Consider the following 22,711-nt stretch of genomic DNA (forward strand, 5'->3'; position numbering starts at 1 on the left):
TGCCCAGAGAAGCTGTAGCTACCCCTGGATCCCTGGAAGTGTCCAAGGCCAGGATGGACAGGGCTTGGAGCAATCTGGGAGAGTGCAAGTTGTCCCTGCCCAAAGAGGGGGCCAGAATCAGATGAGCTTTAAGATCCCTTCCAACCAAAATGGTCTGGGATTCTCAGACCATTCTGGGTTTGGTGTTTCTCCAAAGGGACAGGAGGAAAAAAAAAAAAGGTGAAAAAAAGCAAAAGAATGAAAAAAAAAAAAAAAAAAAAAAAAAGGTGAAAAGAAGGGGAAAACTCCACCTCCAGTCCCATGGCTTGTCCCAAACACAGCACTGGTACCAATCTGATGCTGCCTGACAGCCCAACACAGCAAAGTCCAGCAAACAGGAGTCTCTGCACAAACAACTCAGGATTTGCCTGGTAACAGCCTCCTCTGGCTCCAGACTGAGCTCCTGCCAGCGGAGGGAACGTCAGTGCTCCTTGGCACTGCAGAACGGCCACACAGCCCATGGCTGGGACAGCCACCAGCAGCACAGCCCCAGCCTCGGCAGGGAGGGAGGACACAGCCAGCTTCAGACGTCCCTGGTCATTGCTCCTTGTCCTTGTCCCCTTCCCGGGGCTATTTTTAGGGTGTTTTGCAAACATGGCTCTGTGCTGAGCCTGTAGGGTCTGGATGCCTCTGGCCACCTCAAGGTTTCTGCTTCTGTATTTCCACTTGTGTCATTTCTGAGGCACAACTCAGGGGCTTCATTTCATGTAATGCAAGGGAACGTGGCCCCTCACTGCTCTGGGGTCAAAGGTGCTGTTTTAGCCTCTGTCACCCCAGTCCAGCTGCATCACCTGCTCCTTTGGCACTGTCACACCCCACAGAGCTGCTGGACACGGGGCACAGGCAGAGGTCCAGCCCTGGGGCTGCCCAGAGAAGCTGTGTCTGGAGGGGTCCAAGGCCAGGCTGGAGGGAGCTTGGAGCAACCTGATCTAGTGGAAGGTGTGCCTGCCCATGGCAGGGAGTGGAACAAGATGAGCTTTAAGGTCTCTTCCAACCCAAACAATTCCATGATGACTCCACAGTTCCACCTGAGGCCACGAGCTGTTTGCTCTGGCTGAACACATCAGCCTGGAGGGGAAAACACATCTCTTCCTTCGCCTCAGTAAAGGCAACACAGAGCAAGGAAAGTGGGTGGAGGGCAGAGGGGGAGAGGTTGCCTCTGTTTTCCCCTTTCTGCTCCCCAAAAAAGCTCTGGATATTAGAGGGACAGGGCTGTGGGTGTGCATCAGGCAATGATCCAGCTGGAAAGATGGGCTGGAGATGCTGCCAAATATTTAATATAAAAATATCCCATCAGAGGACACGAAGGGCTGTGCCAGGAGGACATTTGTCCCACAGTCAACTCCTGCATGTCAAGCAGGGGCAGGAGAGGCCAAGCACGGCTGGGTGGGCACAGAGCTCCAGGTTTTGGAGCAGCACAGGATCCCCATCTGCTCCCCACCCCTGGTCACTTGGCAAGCACTGGGTTACCTGCAGCCTCAGCACTTTTCCAGGCTGGTTCCTGATGCTCCTGCTCATGCAGCAGTTGGCTCGGGCTGTCAGCAGTGTCTCCCTCCTGTCACAGCAGCCTGGTACAGGGAGTGCCCAGCTGGCCGAGCTGCCAGTGCCTCAGACCCTCCCGTGCTGGGAGCCAGCAGCAGGCCATGCTGGGCAGTGCAAAACAGCTTCAGCATCCCACAGAACCATGGAAATGTTCCCTTTGGAAAAGCCCTCAAGATCATCAAATTTAACTATTACCCCAGCACTGCCAAGGCCACCACTAACCCGTGTCCCCAGGCGTCACATCCACATGGCTTTTAAATCTCTCCAGGGATTTAAAAACAAGCAACAGTAGGTAATTATTTTGGGATTGAGAGTGCCCTGGTTACCATCCTGCTGACTGGACAAGACTGCTGTTCCAGGAAAGCTAAACAGCAAGGGAAGGACAATTGCTTAAGGTGTGTCACCTTAGAGGGAGGTTGGCTGGGGACAATTCTTGCCTTTTTCGCCAGCTGGTGATTTTGGGCAGCCCAGATTCTGAAAAGAAAGGGAAGCAGCAGAGACCATACAGGGACACTCTGAGGGAACACTTGAGGCAGGCAAAACATGGAATATTGTTTCAGTGCTTCCTTTCCTGACATGCTCTGCTCAAAGATCAGGAGCTGATCACTGAGGCTGTTACTGTGGCTCACCCCACTACAGACTCCAGTGGGAAAACCTGTGGCATTAGGGCTTTGTGGGCTGTAAGAAAGAAGTCCAGAGCATTTGTGGGGTGGAGAAGGGAATTAGAATCATGGAATCATTCAGGTTGGAAAAGATCTTTAAGACCATGTTGTCCAACTGTTCCCCCAGCACTGGGGGCCACCACCTAACCCTTGTCCCCAAATGTTATATCCACACGGCTTTCAAATTCCTCCAGGAATAGGGACTCCACAACTTCCCTGGGCAGTCTGAATGAGGACTGGACAGCCCTTTCCATGGAAAAAAAATTCCCTGATATCCAATCTAAACCTTCCCTGGGACACCTTGAGGCTGTTTCCTCTCATTTCCTCTGCAGCTGCCCTGTCCAGAGGCATGGAGGGAAGGTGATCCTGGCCCACAGGAGCTGCCAGCACTCCATCAGGATTTCTGCACTGCAGGCAGATGGATGTGGCTTCAGCAACATAAACATTAGAAACTGTGGTTTGTACTGGTTTGTACTGGTCAGTGATCCTCATTGCTCTGGGAGCAGCAGCACGAGGGAGCTGCTATCCCCATGTGCTCCTGGAGAGATTGAATATGAATAAGGTGAAGGGTCAAAGCTAAAACCCCTTTAGACTCTCAGACCTCTGGAGATTTCCTTGAAAAAAAGACAAGGGGCAGCTGAATCTTCCTCATGGAAATCTCCTGGGAAAAGGGAAAACCTCCATGCCAAAGGAGCAGGTCTCTCTGTCTTGTCTGTGCCAGTTGTATCCCCTTACTGAGATACAGGCGGATGGGTCCTGGGAAGCTGGATGTAACCAAGTAACCAGGATCCTAGCAACAAGCTTGATGGGAGGATTTAAAGATAGAAAAAATGTAGGAGCAAAGCAAACAATGGGAAAATACTGTCTCCTTCCCCTAACTCCCAACCCTAAAGCAGGAGATAAATGAGCTCCAGGCAGGGAGAGGTACTTTGGTTGTTTTGGTTTTTTCTCTTTTCAAAGCAAACAAAGTATCAGTCACAGATGAGGATTTTTTTTAAACCACTTTTACAGATGTCATTTGTACAAATCAAAGTGTCCCTTGAAAATCTCATTATTACAAACATACAAAGAAACGATGTTGGTGCTACAAATCAGCTACGCCACGGCAGGAGCAATTTATCACGATTAAAAACCCAACTGAACGGTATTTACAGGGCCTTTCTCCCTCTTTTTATTTCTGTATGTTGAGGGAAGGAAAAAAGCAAAGCCCACAGTTAAAAAAACTCCCACCAATGCACTTCATTTTCTAAAAGTATAAAATTGGGTGAGTTTTTTTCCAGCTGCCACACTCAGGCAAAGTGTAACAATTTCTGGTTTTGCTTGTTTTCACATCAAAAGTCTCTTAGAAAAACCAAAAACAAACACATGGCAGTGTCCGATGAAACGTGCTCCTTCCGTGCCAGAAGCCAACATCATCCCAAAAAAGTGCCTTTGAGTAAAATCAACTTTAGTAACAAATAAGAAAAAAAAAAAGGATGAAAAAAGTAATCACAAGCTCTAGTTAAAAGCTTCATCAAAGCCCTGAAGGAGCAGCCGCCCTGCAGCAAAAACATGAGTTCTCTTACCTACCTTCAGCCCTGAGATGTTTCTCCACTCCCTGACTGGAATTCGGGATGTCGAGGAGCTCCTGCCAGCCCGGAGTTGTGTGGTGCTCCCCCTCCAAGTGCTTTTTATCCACCACCATCACCCCAAAAGAGGTGCCTTGGGGGGGACCTATCCCAGCTGGTCTGGCTGTAAGGGTCAGTGGCAGCCGTGCTGTTTCGGGGCAGCACATCTCTGGTACAGGGAACTCTCATAGCCCTTTGATCCTGCTGGTTTGGAATCAGCAGTGAGAAAAATCCCTGGAGTGCCCCAAAAAAAACACTCCCTGGCTTGGGTCGCTGCCTGAGTAAGTGCTTTCCTGGAGCCAACCTGGCCCCTGCCTGCATCTGGAAGGGGCAGGGAAAGGGGGAAGAGAGGGAATATCTGAGCCTTGAATTCTCTTTGTGTAAAGAAATGGAGTAAGAGACACTTAATCGCACCAAGCTGCAGAAATCATCAAAATCCCAGAGGTCACCGTGTAACCAGGGCACTGAGGGGGGGGAATTCTGGGTGGGTTGGGGGCTGTATCATTCCACTTTGGCTCCCAACCCAAAAGCTCTCATCAGAAAAACAAGGGAACACAAAACCAAGGCAGTTTGGTTTGCAAAGCTGACAGGGAAAAGAAGAAAAAACAAAACACAAAAATCTTCCAAGATAAATACATGGCCCCCATTTTGGAAGCAGCTTCAAAAACCTGGATCGACTGTTGTCAGCAGTGGCACAAGTTTCCTGGAACATCTGTTGGGCTGGTGAGTTCTCAGCTCTCTTTTGAAGAAGGAACAGTTCAAGGGGGAAAAAAAAAATCCAGCTCCCACCACACACAGCTCTCGTTTTATCTGCAGAACTGGCCACGGCAATTCCCTCACAGCAGCAGGTTGGGAACCAGAAAGGAGCCATTAATGCAGCAGGCTCCTGTTTGCTCATGGAAAGGGCTGGCAGTGGTAGCAACTGGTTAGGAAAAGATTTCTTCCAGAAAACAGTACTTCAGGGGGGCTTTAGGAAGGCTGGGACCTCTCCCCATGGGTCGAAACAGGCCACACTCAAGCATGCTGTCGGAAGGTAACACGCATCAGGAATTCCCATGGAGTCCACAGCAGTGGGAGAGCGACAACACAGAGGTTTGGGCTTCCAGAGATCCAGCAGGTCTCCCAGACTCCTCTGCTAATGCTGGGGAAAGCTCCCAGGCTGGGGGTCTGGCTTTAAGGGGAGGTTATTGCTCCTGACTTCTCAGGCTTTTTGCCTTTGGACAGGGCAGCTGCTTGCTTCAGGAGTTCTCTGTTCTTAGCCTGGAAATGGGGAAAATGGGTATTTAGTGGCATGGATCATCAGTAGCTCTTGGGATCCCTGCACAGAGGTGGAAACGGGGGCAGATGTGGAGCTCACCTTGAACCTCCTAGAGAGGGCTCTCTCATCCCAGCCCCACAGGAAAAGACAAAGACAAAATGATAAAACCCACGAGACCGTTCAAAAAATTAATCATGTGAACAGCTCAAGGCACCTACAATACACTGAGAGGACCTGAACTTCGATTCTGCAATCACTGAAAAAGTTTTCCAAACACTCAACCAATACCAGCAGAAATAAAACATCTGGACACCAGAGAGTTCAGGACAGTCTCCACCTGAGCTGAGCACAGACATGGAAAGCCCCAAGAGAGGGAGGTGGCTGGGACACACCTGCTCTTGTATCTGATGCTCTTTACTTTCAGAAACGGCACATCCAGCCCGCTCCACACCACATTCTGACATTCCAGCCTTCAGCCAGACAGAAGAACGTGCCCTGTGAAGGGATTCTCACAGGCACCAGCACTCTGAGAGCAGCTAGAAGCCCCAAACCTGCCTTCCACTGGGATACTTCCCCAGAGTGAGTGTAGATGGAGGAGGGACTGTTTCCTCAGGGGTAACAGAAGCCTTTTGTCTCATCCCCTCCCACCTCTCATTGCTGGGGCTTTAGATCTTTATATACCCAGAGTAATTAAAGGGTGCAAAGTTCATTTCTGTCTGATTTCTCCTCCTTTGACCTGATCCTTTTGGTGGCTCAAGCTATTCATGCTGATAGTCTGCTGTGTTTCCACAGCCATGACAAGAATCCTGCTCTCCCTGCTTCCATCAGCTCAGGGACTTCTTTATTTGGACTACAGATACAGGGCTAAAAGAACTGCCAATTGTTCCTTTGTTCTCTCTGGTTACTGCTCACACAAATCACAGGGAGGTGATTTAGAGGTTCAGGGAGCCGACAAAGGTTCTACAGACTGGAGAAACAGGTTCAAACCTGATTTTGGCAATAAATAAAATGAGTTTGATGGATCCTGCCTAGTCCATAAGGGATACAACACAGCACTTTACAACACAGTAAGTGTGAGCCTGAGTAGAGAGCAGAAAGGCAGGTGTAAATGGTGGTTGGGATGCAATGCAGAGCTGAGGAGGGGCCTGCCCCTGTAGGACAGGGCTGAGAGGCATTAGCAGAGTTCTGTGAGCAGGAGGTCACACAGAGTTCTGATCAGGAGTGTCCTCAGTCCCTCCTGGACACAGTTCAGGAATGTCCTCAGTCACTCCTGAATACAACACAGCTCAGCAAATTAAACCTAAAATGCTGTCACCTGTAACTGCTCCATGACTTCCTTGTGTGTCTTCTCCATTTGGTTCATCTTTGCCCTCATCTGTGATTCCTGGTATTGCAGGTCAGCTTTCAGCTCTGTGATCTGTGCAGAAACCAGGAAGGAGCAAGTGAGCTGGAAGAGGCAAAAACTGCCCTCACCACAGACCCCCCCTGCCATGGAAAGTACCTCTGCAGAAGGTATGTGAGACTGGCTGAGGTCACAGACATGCTGAACTGTGTCACTGAGAGCACAGAGCAACAGCAAGGGCCAGCACTGCCTTCCTGCAAGCAGCAGCATGTTTATTCCCAGTCTTGCCCACACACAGAGGTCTCCAAGAAAGCGGTCAGGAAATGACCCCTTATGAAATGAGATCCCCCGGGTGGGTGCAGAGAGCCTCTTTGGCTTTGGAAAGGAGGCAGCTTGTAAACAGCCAGACATGTTAACTCCAAGATAAAAAGCCAGGCTGTGTCAGAGTGTGATCTGTGAGAATACATCAGCCTGCTGGGGGGAAGCAAGCCAAGGCCTGTACCTTCTTCTCCTTCTCCAAAATCATCTGATCCTTCTGGTGAAGCATCTTTTTTAAAGTAGCCACTTCCTCCTTCAGCTGGGCAATGATGACAAAGTGGTCAGTGCCAGGGGAATCCAGGGCGAGGTCCGGAGAAAAACTGCAGCAAAGAACAGGGAGAGGCTCTCAACAAAACCCTCCTATTCACTGAGGCAGGGAAACTCCCACAGATGCACTCAAAAGAGAATGGGAATAATTCAATGATCGCTCATGATCCTTTTTCAAACCAAAAAGTTGAAGACAGCAATCAGAGAGATAATTAAATTTTATCCATCCCTTTGGAAATCTCTTTGCTCATAAGCAGTCCTTGGATGCACTGCAAAATTTTCCACTGAATGTAAACAAACATCCTGGCAAGGAGGGGACATGAAACAGAAACAAATAACCTCCAAGTTCAACAAACAGAGCAAAGGGAAACAGCTAAATTGTCCTGAGCAAGGAAAAGGGATAAAAAACATACTGGACCTTGTAAAATGATTCTGCCACGATGAAGCAATTTAGGGAGAAGTTTCATTATTTCAGAGTAGGAAAAATTCTCCAGGAAGACAGAGAAACAGCTGAGCACATCACCTGTACACCACCAGGTTCTCTAAATCTAAGCAACCATCAGCAGAGTTACCTGTGCATGGGTCACTCCTGCACTGGTAAATCACAAACCTCTGCACTAGACACCCAGTGACCCAGGCAGGCACACACACTCCTGTTCTACAGGAATAAGCCAGATAATAACATACAACAAGCTGCAGCCACAAGGCCCAGGGAGCCCAGCTGATTTTTCCCTGCTTACTGTTCCATCCCTAAAGCTGATTTTTATCTCCTCATGCTCACACTCCCAGCCATACACACCTGACACTGCTGTATAAAAACTGAACAGTAATAAGACAACAAAGACATCTTCACCTAGAAGATGACTTCAAGTCTGATTGTTATCAGATAAATAAAGATAAATTGTCAGGGCCACCCAAAGCCTGACTTTTTTTTTTTTTTAAAGCCTCCAGAGTAGGTCAACACAGCTCTAAAGCTGGGAGCTGCAGCAGTGGGGAAGGCATGGTCTCAACCCAAAATTCTGCCTCTTTCAAAGATGTTTCTACCTCTGAGCTTCCAGTCCCCAGTCTGTACCCTAAGGCAGAGAGTACTTGCTGCTCACTTCACACGGGGTCTCCTCTAGCACCTGGAAATGATCCATTTTCTAATTAAAAGCACTACAGTCTCACTGACAGGACTCATTAGTAAGGATGTGGCAGGGGAAAAGGCTCGCTCCCCCACTGTGCTGGGGATCTACAGAGGGAAACTAAGCAGAGGCAGCTTCCCAGATCTGAGAGTCAGAGGATGGCCCTGAGGCACTGGGAGAGAAAACCTGGCAGAGGAAAACTCAGAACTGAGGGTCTGCAGGAGACAGCCCGCAGCAGAAGAGCCCTGCATGGCTAAAACATGGTGACAGCAGAGCCCAGGCTAAGATGTGGCAGCTCCCTGGGCACATTGTATCCAGCTCTGTGCTAGGCAGAGAGGTTCATATCACACACTAGCACAGAATGACTCCATTTTAAAACTTTCCCAATAGTTTTCCCAAGTGGAGGCTGTACAAGATGATGGTGGGTGCTCCAGCACCTTCCTGTGTGCAAGCATATTATTAAGAGCAGCTTTAATTTCCCACTCAGCGCAAATATGCTGGGGAGGAGAGAAATAAAATAAATAAACAAAACAAAACAAAAAAACCCAACACCCCACCCCCCCCCTCCAAAATAACAACAACAAAAAAACCCCACCCAACAGCCTCCACAGAGAAAACCAAGGCTTCCTGGCTGATTCCCTCTGGCTGAAAACAATCCCTTGACACACCATTCCTTTGCCCAGGCACGCTTCCCTCCTGCCATACCCTGGGGTGATAAAGAGTGCCAGGAGATGTCCACATTTCCCTGAGCAGCTTCAGAAGGAAAAATTCCCTGCCTGGCAGCTGCTGCTGCCCAGCTCACTGCAAAGCCAGGAAGGTGAGAGCCAGCCCTGCCACCCAGTGGGGAGAAGGAAGGGAGAGGATGGTCACCAGCCCTGCACAGAGCACCCGTCCCTGGGGCTCCGAGGGCTCTGCATCCACCACTGGGGAACAGCTGCCTTGAGATCTCCTGGAGGGACATAAAATACCAGGCAGGAATTGTCCTGTCCAGTTGTTGCAAAATGCCCCTTCAAACGTGTGAAGGTGCTAAATAAAGCAGCAGATATTTTTTCCTCTTCCTTTTCACTTTTTTAAAGACTGACAAGACAGTAATGAAAGGTTCCTCTGTCTTTAACCCCATATTACAGAAGCAGCCTGACTCCAGAATTCAAAGGAAAACTGCCAAACACAAGTCGGTCCTTTCCTTTAACAAACAGATCAAGAATTAAAACAACCATCCAACCAAAAAAAAAAAAAAAAAAAAGCCTCTACAAATAAGTTCAAGATCCAGCCCCTTGGGACAGGTCAGGGGGACATGAGCTCTCCATGTCTGAACAGCCTAAAATGCACACAACTAATTAAAAGGAAATTATGAGCTCCTGTTGTTTTCAGCTGAGACAGAGGACAAAAATGGAGCTGTTCCCAAGGCACCTGCCTCTCCCTATTGACTGGAACAGAAACCAAATCAACTGCCTTAAACTCCACACCTGTTAAATGGCAGAAATTAGGCAAAGCAAATGCCAAGCTTAAAGATTTTGCTATTCAAGTCAGGCTGGCATGAAGACCCACAGACCAGGCAATGAACCAGCATCCACATTTCACCTTAGACAAAAACCACCTGCAGAGCTGCCTCCAGCTCTGGCCTCCAACATCAGAAGGATGTGGAGCTGCTGGAACAAGCCCAGAGGACGCCACAAGAGATATTCCAAGAGCTGGAATCCCTCTGCTCTGAACTCAGGCTGGGAGAGTTGAAGGTGTTCAGCCTGGAGAAGAGAAGGCTCTGAGGAAACCTTAGGGCCTAAAGGGACTCCAAGAGAGCTGGAGAGGGACTGGGGACAAGGGCCTGAAGTGCCAGGACAAGGGGGAATGGCTTCCTGCTGCCAGAAGGGACGGATAGATGAGTTATTGGGAAGGAATTCTTCCCTGTGAGGGTGGTGAGCCCTGGCAGAGTTTGCCCAGAGCAGCTGTCCCATCCCTGGCAGTGTCCAAGGCCAGGCTGGACAGTGCTTGGAGCAACCTGGGACAGTGGAAGGGGGGCATTCTGCCCATGGAGGGGAGAAGAAGAAGATGAGCTTTAAGGTCCCTTCCAACCCAAACCATTCTGGGATTCTGTGAAAAACATCCTCCACTCAGTGCAGTACAGCCCAAGTCACAGAACTTTAAACTATGCCAGGACTCTCCTATGCAAATAAGAATCTTTTTACAAATGAACTTCGTTGCTGAGCATCCTGAGGAACTGCTGCCCTCCCCCTTCCAGCAGTGCTGTCACTGCCTGGTGTTACAAGCACAATTTAGCACCTTGTCTGCAGTGACAGGAGAAGGGACCGCAGTGTGCTCATCTGCAGAGTCTGCAGCATGAAAACACTTTGCCAGCATTGGGACAGAGGATGGGGACACCAAGACTGCCCCAGTCAGGACCAGCACAGCTCCAAGGGCTGGAGGTGAAGCCAGCACAACACCACGGGGCACTGGCAGCACAGAAGGGTTAATAAGGCCAACTCTGCTGCAAGATGTGCTGCGAGTCACTGGGAAAGAAAACTACTCCCAGTGCAGCAGTGACAGAGGTGTTTGCTCCTCCCAGAAATCATCCACAACAAACCATTCAACACCACCCTTTAAATTACTGTTGGAAATCACCCTGTCCACGTATCACAGCCATTGTGAGCAACAACCACTCTGAAATACGTAAACAAAAACACAGTATGACACAGTAAAGGAATTTTTACCATATCCAAGAAGAAGCAATAATTTCAGATAAGCTGGACTCTGGCTGAAGCTGTTGCCAAAGTCAACTGAGCTCAAACATGCCCAAATTTTGCCCAGCTGAGGGCTACACCAGAAGTTTAGCTGGAGCCAGGGTACAGGAAGTTGGGGCTGACCTCAGCAGGGAGGAGGGGCTGGTTGTGCCACTTTACTCCAGACTCTGCTGCTGCTGTAAACACCCTTGTGCTGCAGCAGACCTTAACTCCATGCTCAGACTGTGCCCCAGCCACTGAGGTGACTCTGGGAGGGACGATCGGATGGTTGTATAAAAGGGGAGGAATTTGAGGGTTCACCCTCATAAAAGAACCCTCAGCAACTCCAAATCCACACTTAAGGAAGCCCCATTATTATTCCACTCAAGACATGCAGCCATTTGTCTATTTAAGGCAGCTGCAGCTTGCCTTTTCTGCTGCACGTCGCTGAAGCTCTTTAGTTGCTAAATTTACACTTGGGTTTGTTACTGGAACTCATCAAAAAAAAGCCTGTGGCAAGGCCTACAGCCTTGGCAGGAGCCAGACTGACAATATCTGACATGAGAGCAAAAGGAAGGCCCTTGATTCCTTCAATACATTCTCCTGTTTTCCAAATAAATGGCTGACCAACCCAAAGCACAAGACATTTTGCTTTTTGGACATTTTCAAGCCAGCAGGGCTGTTACAATGAGTTGCGAGATCTCAGCTCATGATTTAATGAGGAGATAAAATCAGCTGGTGCTGTCCTACAGCCCAGAGCAGCTGCCTCTCTGGAGGGAAAACTGCACCAGTACTGATGGGCTGCACCACTTCTACCAGGGCCCTGTTTCCATCATCTCCTCTGGCTCCACCAGCACTGAAGGCAACTGAATTCTAACCCCTCTGCACTCAGCCACAACTCCTAAGTCACAATTAGTCCTTAAATTTTTCCAGCTTTTAACTGAAAATGTTGTCCAGATGATAAAAGGTCTTTCAGACCATTCTGTGGGAGCCACTACCCTATAAAATTATTAAAGTTCTATTTCACAGAATCACAGAATCCCAGAATGGTTTGGTTTGGAAGGGACCTTAAAGCTCATCTTCTGCCCCCTGCCATGGGCAGGGTCACCTTCCACTAGACCAGGCTGCCCCAAGCCCCACTGAAGCTGGCCATGAGCACTTCCAGGGATGGGACATTTCCCATGGGAGCATTTCACAGTGACAAGGTGTCAACAGGATCTATAGGAGAGATCTGTGATCTCAGAACATTGAAGGCAGGTAGCAATTAATTAATTACCAGTGTACCCTTTGGCACTAACTGTGCTCTGGTCCACACTCCCAAATCCCTGCAGTTTAGAAAGAGGTCCAGGGAGAGGGAGAGTTCCCGTGTACGAGGCAGTTCCCAGGGAGGGAGGGGAGAAAACAATAGGTGATCTCACTTCAGGATGTCAATGCCTTGAGCAACAGGACAATGGTGGGCCCCGAGAGTCTGTTGGGAAGCAGCCCACTGCGCCAACGTGGACGGGGCCCTCTGGATAAGGGGGCAAAGCATCTCGGGAGAGGAAGGAACGCTGAGAATCAGAGAGGAAAGGCAGGAATGAAAATATGCATGTACAAGACCATAAAAATATCAAATCTCAATCTCCTGTTTCTGCTAGTGACTCCCATTCCGCTGCACAGGCAGCCGGCATCAACATGATCCAGCATCAAGTGTGACAGCAGAATGGGGTTGGATGCTTTCCTAGAATCAGAGGACCATGGAATGGCTGGGCTGGAACGAATATTAAAGAGCATCTTGTTCCATCCCCCTGCCATGGGAAGGGACACTTCCCACTAAACCAAGCTGCTCCATAACCTGCTCAACCTGGCTTGGAACACCTCCAGGATGAGGAGTCCACAACCTTCCAAGAAAAGCTGCTTGATTACTTGTCTCTCCCCCAAAGGCAGGAAAGGACATGGGAAGTGGGTCTGGATCTTCTCCTGTCCTCTGAGGCTATCCCTGCAGATCAGTCTGACAGACCTCAAAGCACAAAACCTGAAGACCACACCAGCCCCTCTCTCCCTGTGACTGCAAGAGAGATGATGAAGTTGGTCTGGCTGCAGTTTTCCTGACTGCTGGGGAGTTCAGCCAACCATCACCTCCATCCCGCTCCATCCAAAAGGGTACAGCTGCTCAGTATTCTTTTCCTGTTCTAATCCATGTCTAGATTCCAGGTAGCACTGGCCTGCCAGGCTCTAGGGCAGCCCCTTGAAGTCTCAAAGCCCAAGGCCCCTCCTCTAGCATAAGAGCTTCCTGTTATTCACACACAACTCTGTCTTATATAAACTCAGCAAACAAAACCACCCACCCACAATTTCCCCATGTAACAGGCTCACCTGTCACCATTGGCAGATATGGCATCAAACTTGGCTTTCTTCTTTGGGATTTCATTCTGAATGGAAGACGTGGATAAGGTTTTCTGGCTAGAAAAAGGAGGAAATTGTATGTCAGAACCTGAATGACCTAAGACAGAGAGGCAGATAAATATTCCCACCCACTTTGATCCTGTAAAACAGTATTTCCCAGTGCTAAAACCATTAAAAAAATCATTCCTTGAAGAGTAGCTGGAGACTAAAAATAAACAGAAAACAATGAGTCAGAGCAGCACGTAGGTGAAGAACTGTTGCTTAAAATCCACATTTTAATCATTAAATTTTACAAATGCAACTTCACTCTCATCGTGTACAGGTTGAGTAAGTTGGATCACTAACATGGACAAGGCACAGTGGACAAGCAGCACAGTGAGGTTTTCAAACAGGCAAAGCATGACTTAGCCAGATTATCCTCAACTCAAACCCTGCTCAGACCCCTCCCCAAGGTCACCTGTTATAGTGGCTGCCACTGCTGAGCCTACTGAACTGCTGCTTCTCCTGCAGGCTGGCTCGGGAAGAACTGCTCAGGTGTTTGCACTGCTCTTTGGTCTTCTGCAGGACTCGTTTATAGGACAACGTGCACAACCAGCACAGCAGCTTTCCATCCACCTGGAAGGGGAGACAGAAAGAAGCTTTGGTCTTTCCTTCTGCCCACAAAGCAAATATAGAAAAGACAATAAGTAATTTCAAGCTTAGCGTCACATATGAAAAAAAACACTCAAAAAGAATCCTTTGAATGGACAGGAAGCCACTGGAGACCAAAACAGCGAGGTCTGCTCCAGGAGGCTCAGCAGGGCACAATTATCAGTGCAGCATTCCAAACAACAGCTGTTTACAGTTTGTCTTGGGAACACACACCTTCTACAGAGCACTCAGGGTGTTTGAGCAAAGGGTGTACAGAAGCCATGGAAGAAGTTTCCTGGTGAAGGTATGACACTTGTAGCTCGTCAGGCTATGCAACAAGTATCATTCCTCATCCCTCTCCCCAAACAGCACCTCACGCTTCATTCAGAGGTTTCTGCTCCTCTGTCAGCTCTTGGGCCAAGTTCAAGAGATCTTTCTTAGAAGATCTGCCAGAGGCACATAGGGGTTCAAAGATTAAACAGCTCTAAACCAGAACAGAGCTCAACTCTAGAAAAACACTTCACAATCAAGGATCGTGGAATGGTTTGGGTTGAAAGGGACCTTAAAGCTCATCCAGTCCCACCCCCTGCCATGGGCAGTGACACCTTCCACTATCCCAGAGTGCTCCAAACCCCATCCAACCTGGCTTTGGACACTGCCAGGGATGGAACAGCCACAGCTGCTCTGGGTACCCTGTACCAGGGCCTCACCACCCTCACAGGGAAGAACTTCTTTCCAATATTCCATCTAACCCTGCCATCTGCCAGTGGGAAGCCATTCCCCCTTGTCCTGTCAGAAATGCTGCAGAAGATGTAAAGAAGACGGATACAGGATCACTGTGATCAGCCCTTTCACCTTTTCAGCCTTCTTTTACACAAATACTGACCTTCTTCCTGTCATCCTTCCGGTCAAATGCACACTGCTGCTTGCACTGCTCACACGAGTGAGGAGGACCATACTTCTTCTCTGAGTTGGTACAACGCTGGCACTTGTTTCCAATAAATGCTGCTATGATGTTGCAGTACTGACAGGGTTTTGGCTTTAAAAAATAAGAACAACTGCTACAGCCTTCTAAATACAATAGTACACTGCTTGTTCCCATAATCCCCATAATTTCAAACTTATATTTCCTTATTCTAGGCAGAGGATAATGCTGATCCAGGAGACAAAACTCCATTTGGATCCCTGGTCTTCAGCTGAGTGTATTTAGCCATGGCATTCAGACCATTTATCAGGTGTTATGAAATGTTTAGAAAAATGTCCAACACCAAAACAGAACCAATCGAAATCTCTATTTCAGATTTCAGACAAGCAGGAAATAAGGATTTATCACTGTTTCCTGCAGCAATCTCAGTCTGTGTAAGCACAGTCTTGTTTCTACTGGGTATTGAACAGATCATTTCCTGGCTTCAAATACAAATACAAAGTTCTTTTTTGTGCTAAAAGAGGAGAAAAAGTCAAAGCTTCACACTTGAGTGACCCATATTATTGATCAGTCATGCTCTTACAGCCGAGCCAGTCCATAAACTGCTCTGGGATTTCATCAGGATAAAGACAAGAGAGATTAAAGGAAGAGAGGCTGGAGAGGCTGAGCCCCCCTCACTTACTGTGCCATAGAGCTTCACATTCTGAGCACACTTCTTGCATATCGTGTTGGTTTTGCTGTTAAAAAGGACAGATCATTCTATTAACACATGTCAAAAGAAAATGAAACCTCTGTGTTTAGCATGTCTGGTTCAGATCCCAGGATCCCTGCTTAGGATCCCAGTCTCCCCTCAGCTCTGTCTCTGGTGATGAGGCTGGATTCGACCTCTCTAGGGATACCAAAGTGCATTTCCCATCCCCACGTGGCTGAGGATAAAGGGCCAAAAAGTGGCATTACTAGGAGGTATGTTTTAATTAAGGCATCCCCAGATGGCACCAGGTTTTTGTCAATACAAGCACAGGATTTGATCACTGACTAATTGGCAGCATGAGTGATTCAGCATCAGGGCAGTCTCCATTCTGGAGGTCAAGGCAGGAAAGGACAGAGGTCTATTTGTCCAACAAACACAGGAAGGAACACCTCACACAGCGGCCACACACAGCTCTGGGTTTACTAATCCACCCTCTGACAGCTGCACAACTTGTCAAAATGCAAAAAGACAAGAGCCCAGCTAAAGGACACACAGCAGGAAATAAATATTGGATACCAGACATCAGGTAAGAGGAAAGCTCATGGGAAGATGCACTCAGATCCCTCCCTGGAAGATGCATCTGAGCTCTGACTGAAAAAAATACCCCAAGCAAAAGGCGTAATCCAAGTGCACTACAGACACTGCAACTTGCCCAGCAGACCTTTGGAGGTGGCCAAAGGTCCCCCAAGTCTCCCACAGCAACAATCTACAGGTTAAGGCTCAGTCACTGAAGGTGAAGCATTATAGTTCCCCAGGTGTGATTTTTCTAAACAAAACCTGGACCTCTCCAGCTCAGCGAGCATTTACCTTTCCTGCTGGAATTCAGTCCTGCAGTAAGTGCATTTAACAATGGGATGAGCAATCCGGCACTCCTGCAACAACAGAAAGGTTTCATGAGGTGCTGCCCCCCAGATCTGCTGCTGCCCTCCACCCCCACACACCTGCAAACACTTCCTCCCTGCACAGTCATGCTGAGAGAAGAGGACAGGTGATGGGAATGTGTCACAGGTGAGCCAGGCATGAACTGAGATGTGCCTCACACCCACAGAGCAGGGTCACAGGGCGGCCCCAGCTCCCAGGGCAGGAACACACAGCTCTGCCTCAGGTATTCACCAGCTTCCTGTACGCCTGGCCCTGCTCTCCTCCCAGATTCCCCTACGTTTACATGCTTTGTCCCAGCCCCAGTGATCCCAGGATACTCCAGTTCCTGCCCCGTGTTCCCCGTTTCACCCTTGATCTTTTTCTTCCCCACCACCTCAGACTGTCCTCAGAACCCATCTTTAGCCCTTTCAAGGGACCATCAGACCTCCTGTAAACGCCCCCAGACCCTCCCAGGCCTTTGCTCAGGAACAGCTCCCGCCCCCCCTCTATTCCCCACAACAACCTCATGACTACCACTCCAACACCCTCCAAATACTCCCAGCGCCTCCAAACTGCCTTCAGCTCCCCTAAGCAGCCCTTGAACACATTCCCCTAACAGCCCCCAGGCTTTAGCCCCAACACATTCCCCTGACAGCCCCCAGGCTTTAGCCCGTGTTCCAGCTCCTCAAAACCTCCCCAAAGCTCCCTCATCCACACCTTCCCACTGCACACCCACAGACCCCAAACAGACACCTCTAGGCCTCAGTCTTCATAAATACCCCCAGGATCTCCCCACAAACAGGCCCCCAGGTATCCTCAGTCCCTTTAAGAGCCTCCAGACCCCTTAAAAACACTCCCTTGTTTGCTCTCTCTCACAAACAACGCTCCAGGAGGCCCTCAGATCCCTCCCAAATCCCCCCACCGACCACCCCCCCTCAAATCTCATCACAGATCACCCCGCATTTTCCTCACAGCCCCCCTCAGGCTCCTCTCCCATCAGGGTCCTCCCAGATTAGCCCCCCTAAGCTCCCTCACAGGCCCTCCCCCACAGCCCCCTCCCAGCCCGCCCCCAAGACCCTCTCCTGGACCTTGCAGAGCTGCTGGCCCTGGCTGAGCGCTTCGAAGGGGAAGCGCTGGTGGCACTTGGTGCAGGCGTACAGCGCCGCCATCCCGCCGCTCCGCTGACAGGCGCGGCCGGCCCGCCCGCCCGGCCCGCGTGGCCCCGCCCCCTCCTGACGCCCATTGGTCGCGCGCCGCATCATTCACGCCTCGGCCGCTTTTCATTGGTGGCTGTGCCGCCACTCACAGCGGCGGGGCGGGGCGCGCCGAGGCAGCGTTAACGTCACGGGGGACGCGATGACGCAGACGCTCGGGCCCGCGTGACGCGGCACGAGGGGGGAGGTCGCGCGAGATCGAGAGTGGAGAAGGGGCGGGGCCTGGGAAAAGGGGCGGGGCCTGGCCGGGGGAACAGACAGGGCGGGATATGGCCGGACAAATGGACAGGGCCGGACATGGCCTGGGGAATGGAGAGGGCTCGACAGGGCTGGACAGAGCTGGGGAGAAGACAGGGCCAGATACGGCTGGGCTGAAGTGGGCCGAGGTTGGGAAAAGAGACTGAGCTGAGCCAGGACAGTGCTGGGAGATGGAGATGGAGATGGAGATGGAGATGGAGATGGGCCCGGCCCGGCCCGGGTTGGAAGGGGCTGAGCTGGGTCGAGGAAAGAGCTGAGGGGACAGTAAAAGGAGGGCTGCAGGGCTAAAGCAGGAGGACAAGGCGGAAGGGAGAGCCATGGCTGGCCTGTGAGAGGGGACGGGAGCTGGAGTAGGGCTGGGCTGGGGAGATGAGCTGCTGCAGGGAGGGAGGTGGATGAAGGAGGGTCAGGACCAGAGGAAAGAAGGAAGGAAAAGAGCAGAGGGATGTGGGGAGGAGGAGGAGTTGCCTCCACCTTGAGAGTGGAGGTGAGAAGGAGCAGAGGCACCCATTCCAGGGAGGGCTGGAGGCACCAGCAGGGCAGGGGCAGTGGGCATGTTGTGGCTGGAGGGGAAGAGAAAATGAGGCAGGAGGTTGTGTCTGCAGGGGAAGGAAAACCTTCATGTGAACGTGCTTCCCCTTTGCTCCGACTCCAGCAGCTGCAGCTGATCATCCACAGGCCCCAGGCACAGCCGTGGCTGATTTCACGGGTGGATCAGCCTCTGATGGGGAGCAGGGTCACAGCAAACTGCAGCTCCCTGTGCTTACACCGCAGCGTGGGAGCAGCTCCGGGTGGGAATATGGAAAAGATTTGGCCCCGTTTCATTTTGGGAATGAGGCTGGACTCAAGCTGCTGCAGCCAGGACAGATCATACCCTGCACATGTGCAATAATGGTTCTCTTTTTTCATCGAGCAGTTGTCATTTTGTACAGCATGACACAGAACAGGTGCTTTGAAAAATAGAGGAAATTAAGGCATTTTGGTGTTAAAAGCTCATTCTAAATCCAAAATGGACTGAGCAAAAGGCAGTAACTGCTCACAGTTGTGTGATCTGCTCTGTTTGCTCCACATTCCTACACCTGCCCTCTTTCTCAGACCTTAAAGGGTACCTTGAAATCTTTGGAAAACTTCTATCCTTACCTTTTTTTCCTACACCAGATGACAGAGTATTCCCAGTCCTGGCTGGTGCAAGTGGTGAAGCTGAAATCCGAGCTGCTCAGGCTTTCCCAAGAAGGACTGGGGGAGTGTCTTGGGTTTTTAGCTTGGCTGCGTGGGTGTGCATAATGAACCGGAATTCTGCCGTGCTTGGCTACCTCGGGGACTCGTTTTAATCACCGGGCAAATGTGCTGTGTGTAGGAGAAATACTTAATTTCACGACATTAGTTGCATTGTGCTGGATGCCGGGCTGTGATTGGGAAATGCCCGTCGGTGGGAAGCAGGAGGCAGAGCTCTGCAGAGCCGGCGGGTGGCTGGGAACAAACAAACCCTTCCTCGCTGCTCAGGGGCTGGTGTCCTCCAGGGGAGGGTTCTGCGGGATGAGGGGTGGGCTGGGGATGCTCAGATTTGGGGATTTGACAGCACACCTGGAGAAGGGCAACACCGCCTGCACTCTGTTACAGTAAATAATGGAATAGTTTTGAGTTGGAAGGGACCTTAAAGACCACCCGGTTCCACCTCCTGCCGTGGGCAGGGACACCTTCCACTATCCCAGGGTGCTCCAAGCCCTGTCCAGCCTGGCCCTGGGCACTGCCAGGGATGAGGCTGTTTGTGGACACGCTGTGCCAGGGCCTCACCACCATCACAGGGAAGAATTTTTTTTTCCTAACACAACATCTAACCTTACCCTGTTCTAGTTTGAATCAATTCCCCCTTATCCTATCAATTAAAACCTAAAAGTCAGGGTGTGGCGGGTATGGGATGGCAAATACCTGGGGCTGAAGGAAAAGGAATGGTTCAGTTTGAGAACATGAACAACAAACCTGCCAGAGCAGTCACGGGTGCCAAGGGAGAAGCATTTGGCTGAGGAAGAGAGTTTGTAAAGCTGCTACTGAAGGAAGTGTGAGAAGAAACGCTTGGAAAGCCGCTGCCTCGGTGATTTTCCAGCAGAGCCGCACTGGCAGCAAAGCAGTTTCAAGCCTTCAGAGTTTAGAAGGCTGTTCCAGTTTATCAGATGCACCCTTTCACTGTGGAATGGTTTGGGTTGGAAGGAATCTTAAAGGTTCTCTCACTCTGATGCCCTGCCATGGGCAGGGACACCTTCTATTTGTGCCCCAAAAACCTTTGGTTACTGTGTAAGGCAGAAAAAGCCTCCCCTGGATCATGATCTTTGCCATCCTAAAATCTCAGGGTTTTATGTGAAGCACATCCTTTCCCTTCATGGGCCACCTGGCTCTGTCCTGGGGAGATAGAGACCCCCAAGGAGCCCCTTCCCTCCAGCACAGAAATACTACTGTGAGCTCTCCCTCAGCCCCTCTGGGTCGCCTGGAGCATTTGGGAGCCACGAGGTTGCCAAAGCAAGTTTGATTCAGCTGCTGTTCCTTGACACCGTCTGTGGTTCTCAGTAAGTCACTAACAGATAATAATTTCATATTCTGGCTCTGCGTATCCCCCGCCTGCTGAATAATTACCTTGTTTTGTGCGAGCCATGAGAGGTTTTCACAGATAATTCATCCAGCAGGGAAAGGCAGCCAGATTTTGGGCTGGAGCACATTTTCTGGCCACCTGGCATTGCTGCACAGAGGTCTGTGCTGGAGCACTGCTGCCTCCGGAGGGAAATGCTGTATCCAGGACAGCCGAGGGCAGGGCTGAAAACCAAACCCAGATGAAATCCCAGCCACCCTTCCTTGGAGAATAATTTAGCTTGGCAAACTCAGCCCACCCTGAGTTTCTGGATGTGTGGACAGATTGATCCCACAGATCTGGATGCTCTCACCCACAGAGGAGCTGTTTCACTGGAAACAGAGCTCCTCCCAGGAGCTGTTTGTGGTGGTGACCTCTGCCTTGCCTCATTCCCCAAGTCCTGCCTGGCCTTGGGTAGGTGGGTTGGAGCCCAACATGGAGCTGAGATCGCTCCCAGGTTGCCATCCCCATCACAGGGTTGATCTGATGCAGGGCAGGAGGAGAAAGGATCATCCCTGTGCCAGCTTATCCCAGTTTAAGTGCCTGAGCACCAACCTCCTGGTTGTCAGATGCCAAAAGGGGGCAGCTGAACAAGGAGGAGGCTCTGAAGGAGTGGGGACCATGACAAACACCTAATAGAGGATGAGGGCAGGACTGGAAGCCAACCACTGAGGGCTACCACCAGTCCTAACCTCAAGAGACTTCCTAAACCACCCCACAGACTAAGAAGAAGATGAGGTTCTCAAGGTGGGATATAGAAGATGGGTCTCAAATCCTCTCAGCTTCCACTCTGAACAGTGCTCTCTGTTAAACACCAACCTCAGCTAATATTTCACCACCAAGGTATCAAATTTGAGGAGTTTCCTGCAAGGTGCCTCTTCCAAAGGAAACCTTAAATGCAGAGCTTCAGGCCAACTTTTCTTCCAATAAATAGCAGGGTTCAGAGTGGCTGTGCATTGCTGTGCTCTGCAAAACTTGGAGCTGCTCTGAGGTTTGGGTGTCCAGGGAAGTCTGGAGGTCACAGCTCAGCCGGGCTGGGAGCCAGAACCTACATCTGGCTCTGCAAACAGCAAACCTCTCTTCAGGTATGTCCATTCTTATTTTTTCCTTTTTCAAATATAATAAATAGATAGTTTTTTTAAGTTCCCAGCCATCCAAACTACCCACACTTGGGACTGCCATATCCCTAATGCCATGAATGCAGAATTTCAGTAAATGCTTCCTGGGGATACAAAACCTCCAGCTCTCAAAGCCACCTCTGTGTTCAGCAGCAAATTCAGGACATCACCTATCCAAAGGGAGCTTGAAAGTCACGGTTCCCTGAAAGTCAAAGCATGTTTTATTGACTGCAGTCAAGAGAATCAAAGATCTGGAGACCTGGACTCCCACGGAATAAACCACATTATTCCTGTGCAGTGATCATTCCTTTCCCAGACATGAATTCCAGCCAGCCTCCCTGCTGGGAATGATTAAAGACCCCTCCAACAATCAGCAAATTGTCAAATAAGCAGGTGAACAAGTGAAAGAAAACCAGGGAATATGATGACCTGCCACCACTGATGAGAGCAGTCGTGTCACCTGGAGGGAAGTGCAGCTCCCCAGTGCTGCCCACGCCTGCAGAGGTGCCTCCTGCCCCAGGGATGTGCCAGCTAAGATGAGAGACTACCAGGGTCAGGGCAGGGAGAACTTCCCACCCTGTTTCAGTATCCTTGTGCACTGATCCTGCTCTCCAGGCTGGCTTGAGCCCAAACTAAGAGCACCCAGCTGAGCCACAGCCATGGTGTAAAAGGGGAGCAGCCCCAGAGAGTGAAGGTGCCAACACCCTGGTGACAAAATCCCCACCCGCAGCCACAACAGGCACTCGGGCAGTGGGGCACAGGGTGGAGGTCCTCCCCCTCCCCAACACCCCATGCCAGGAATTTCCCATCTCAGCAGAAATCCCTGGGGTTGTTTGTGCTCCACCTCGGAGCTGGAAGAGCCGCTCCCCTTGCCTCGAGTGTCTGAGACTGGCTGTGAGAGCCAGCTGGCTCTACCAGGCGGGATTGTCCCCTCCCCAGGAGGCCCCTAGGCTCCCACAGGACCCAGAAAACCAGGCTGGGGACAGGGATCTGTATAGGATGTGTCCCTGGGGCACAGGGGGCACTGCTGTGTGGGCAGCAATTGAATCCCTCCTGTAGAAGCCATCCAGTATTTT

At 50.4% G+C, this 22,711-nt stretch overlaps 1 protein-coding gene across 2 annotated transcripts; it reads right to left on the minus strand.

Moving 5' to 3' along the window:
* Window positions 1-3,184: 3,184 nt before the first annotated feature.
* FAM76A (family with sequence similarity 76 member A) lies at window positions 3,185-17,615 on the minus strand. 2 transcript variants are annotated; one of them, XM_083879567.1, is made up of 10 exons: window positions 17,514-17,615; window positions 16,372-16,436; window positions 15,496-15,550; window positions 14,775-14,927; window positions 13,716-13,873; window positions 13,229-13,315; window positions 12,292-12,423; window positions 6,953-7,088; window positions 6,424-6,525; window positions 3,185-5,110 (listed from the first exon to the last, which is right to left on the minus strand). In XM_083879567.1, the coding sequence occupies exons 1-10, from the start codon at window positions 17,592-17,594 to the stop codon at window positions 5,024-5,026; spliced, it is 1,056 nt and encodes a 351-aa protein (XP_083735693.1). In that variant the 5' UTR covers window positions 17,595-17,615; the 3' UTR covers window positions 3,185-5,023. The 2 variants fall into 2 exon arrangements, with proteins under 2 accessions (XP_083735693.1, XP_083735692.1); XM_083879566.1 differs by lacking the exon at window positions 12,292-12,423.
* Window positions 17,616-22,711: the final 5,096 nt, after the last annotated feature.

This window comes from Zosterops lateralis (genome assembly GCF_965231275.1).
Source record: "Zosterops lateralis genome assembly, chromosome: 28".
Lineage (NCBI taxonomy): Eukaryota > Metazoa > Chordata > Aves > Passeriformes > Zosteropidae > Zosterops > Zosterops lateralis.

What these genes read in the sequence shown, in the direction of transcription:
- FAM76A (XM_083879567.1), bottom strand. Translation starts at nt 17,594, where the DNA reads ATGGCGGCGCTGTACGCCTGCACCAAGTGCCACCAGCGCTTCCCCTTC. An exon ending in GGAAGGATGACAGGAAGAAG is followed by an intron (nt 13,874 to 14,774) that starts GTCAGTATTTGT and finishes CTCCCCTTCCAG; the next exon opens with GTGGATGGAAAGCTGCTGTG. An exon ending in AGTGGCAGCCACTATAACAG is followed by an intron (nt 13,316 to 13,715) that starts GTGACCTTGGGG and finishes TCCTTTTTCTAG; the next exon opens with CCAGAAAACCTTATCCACGT.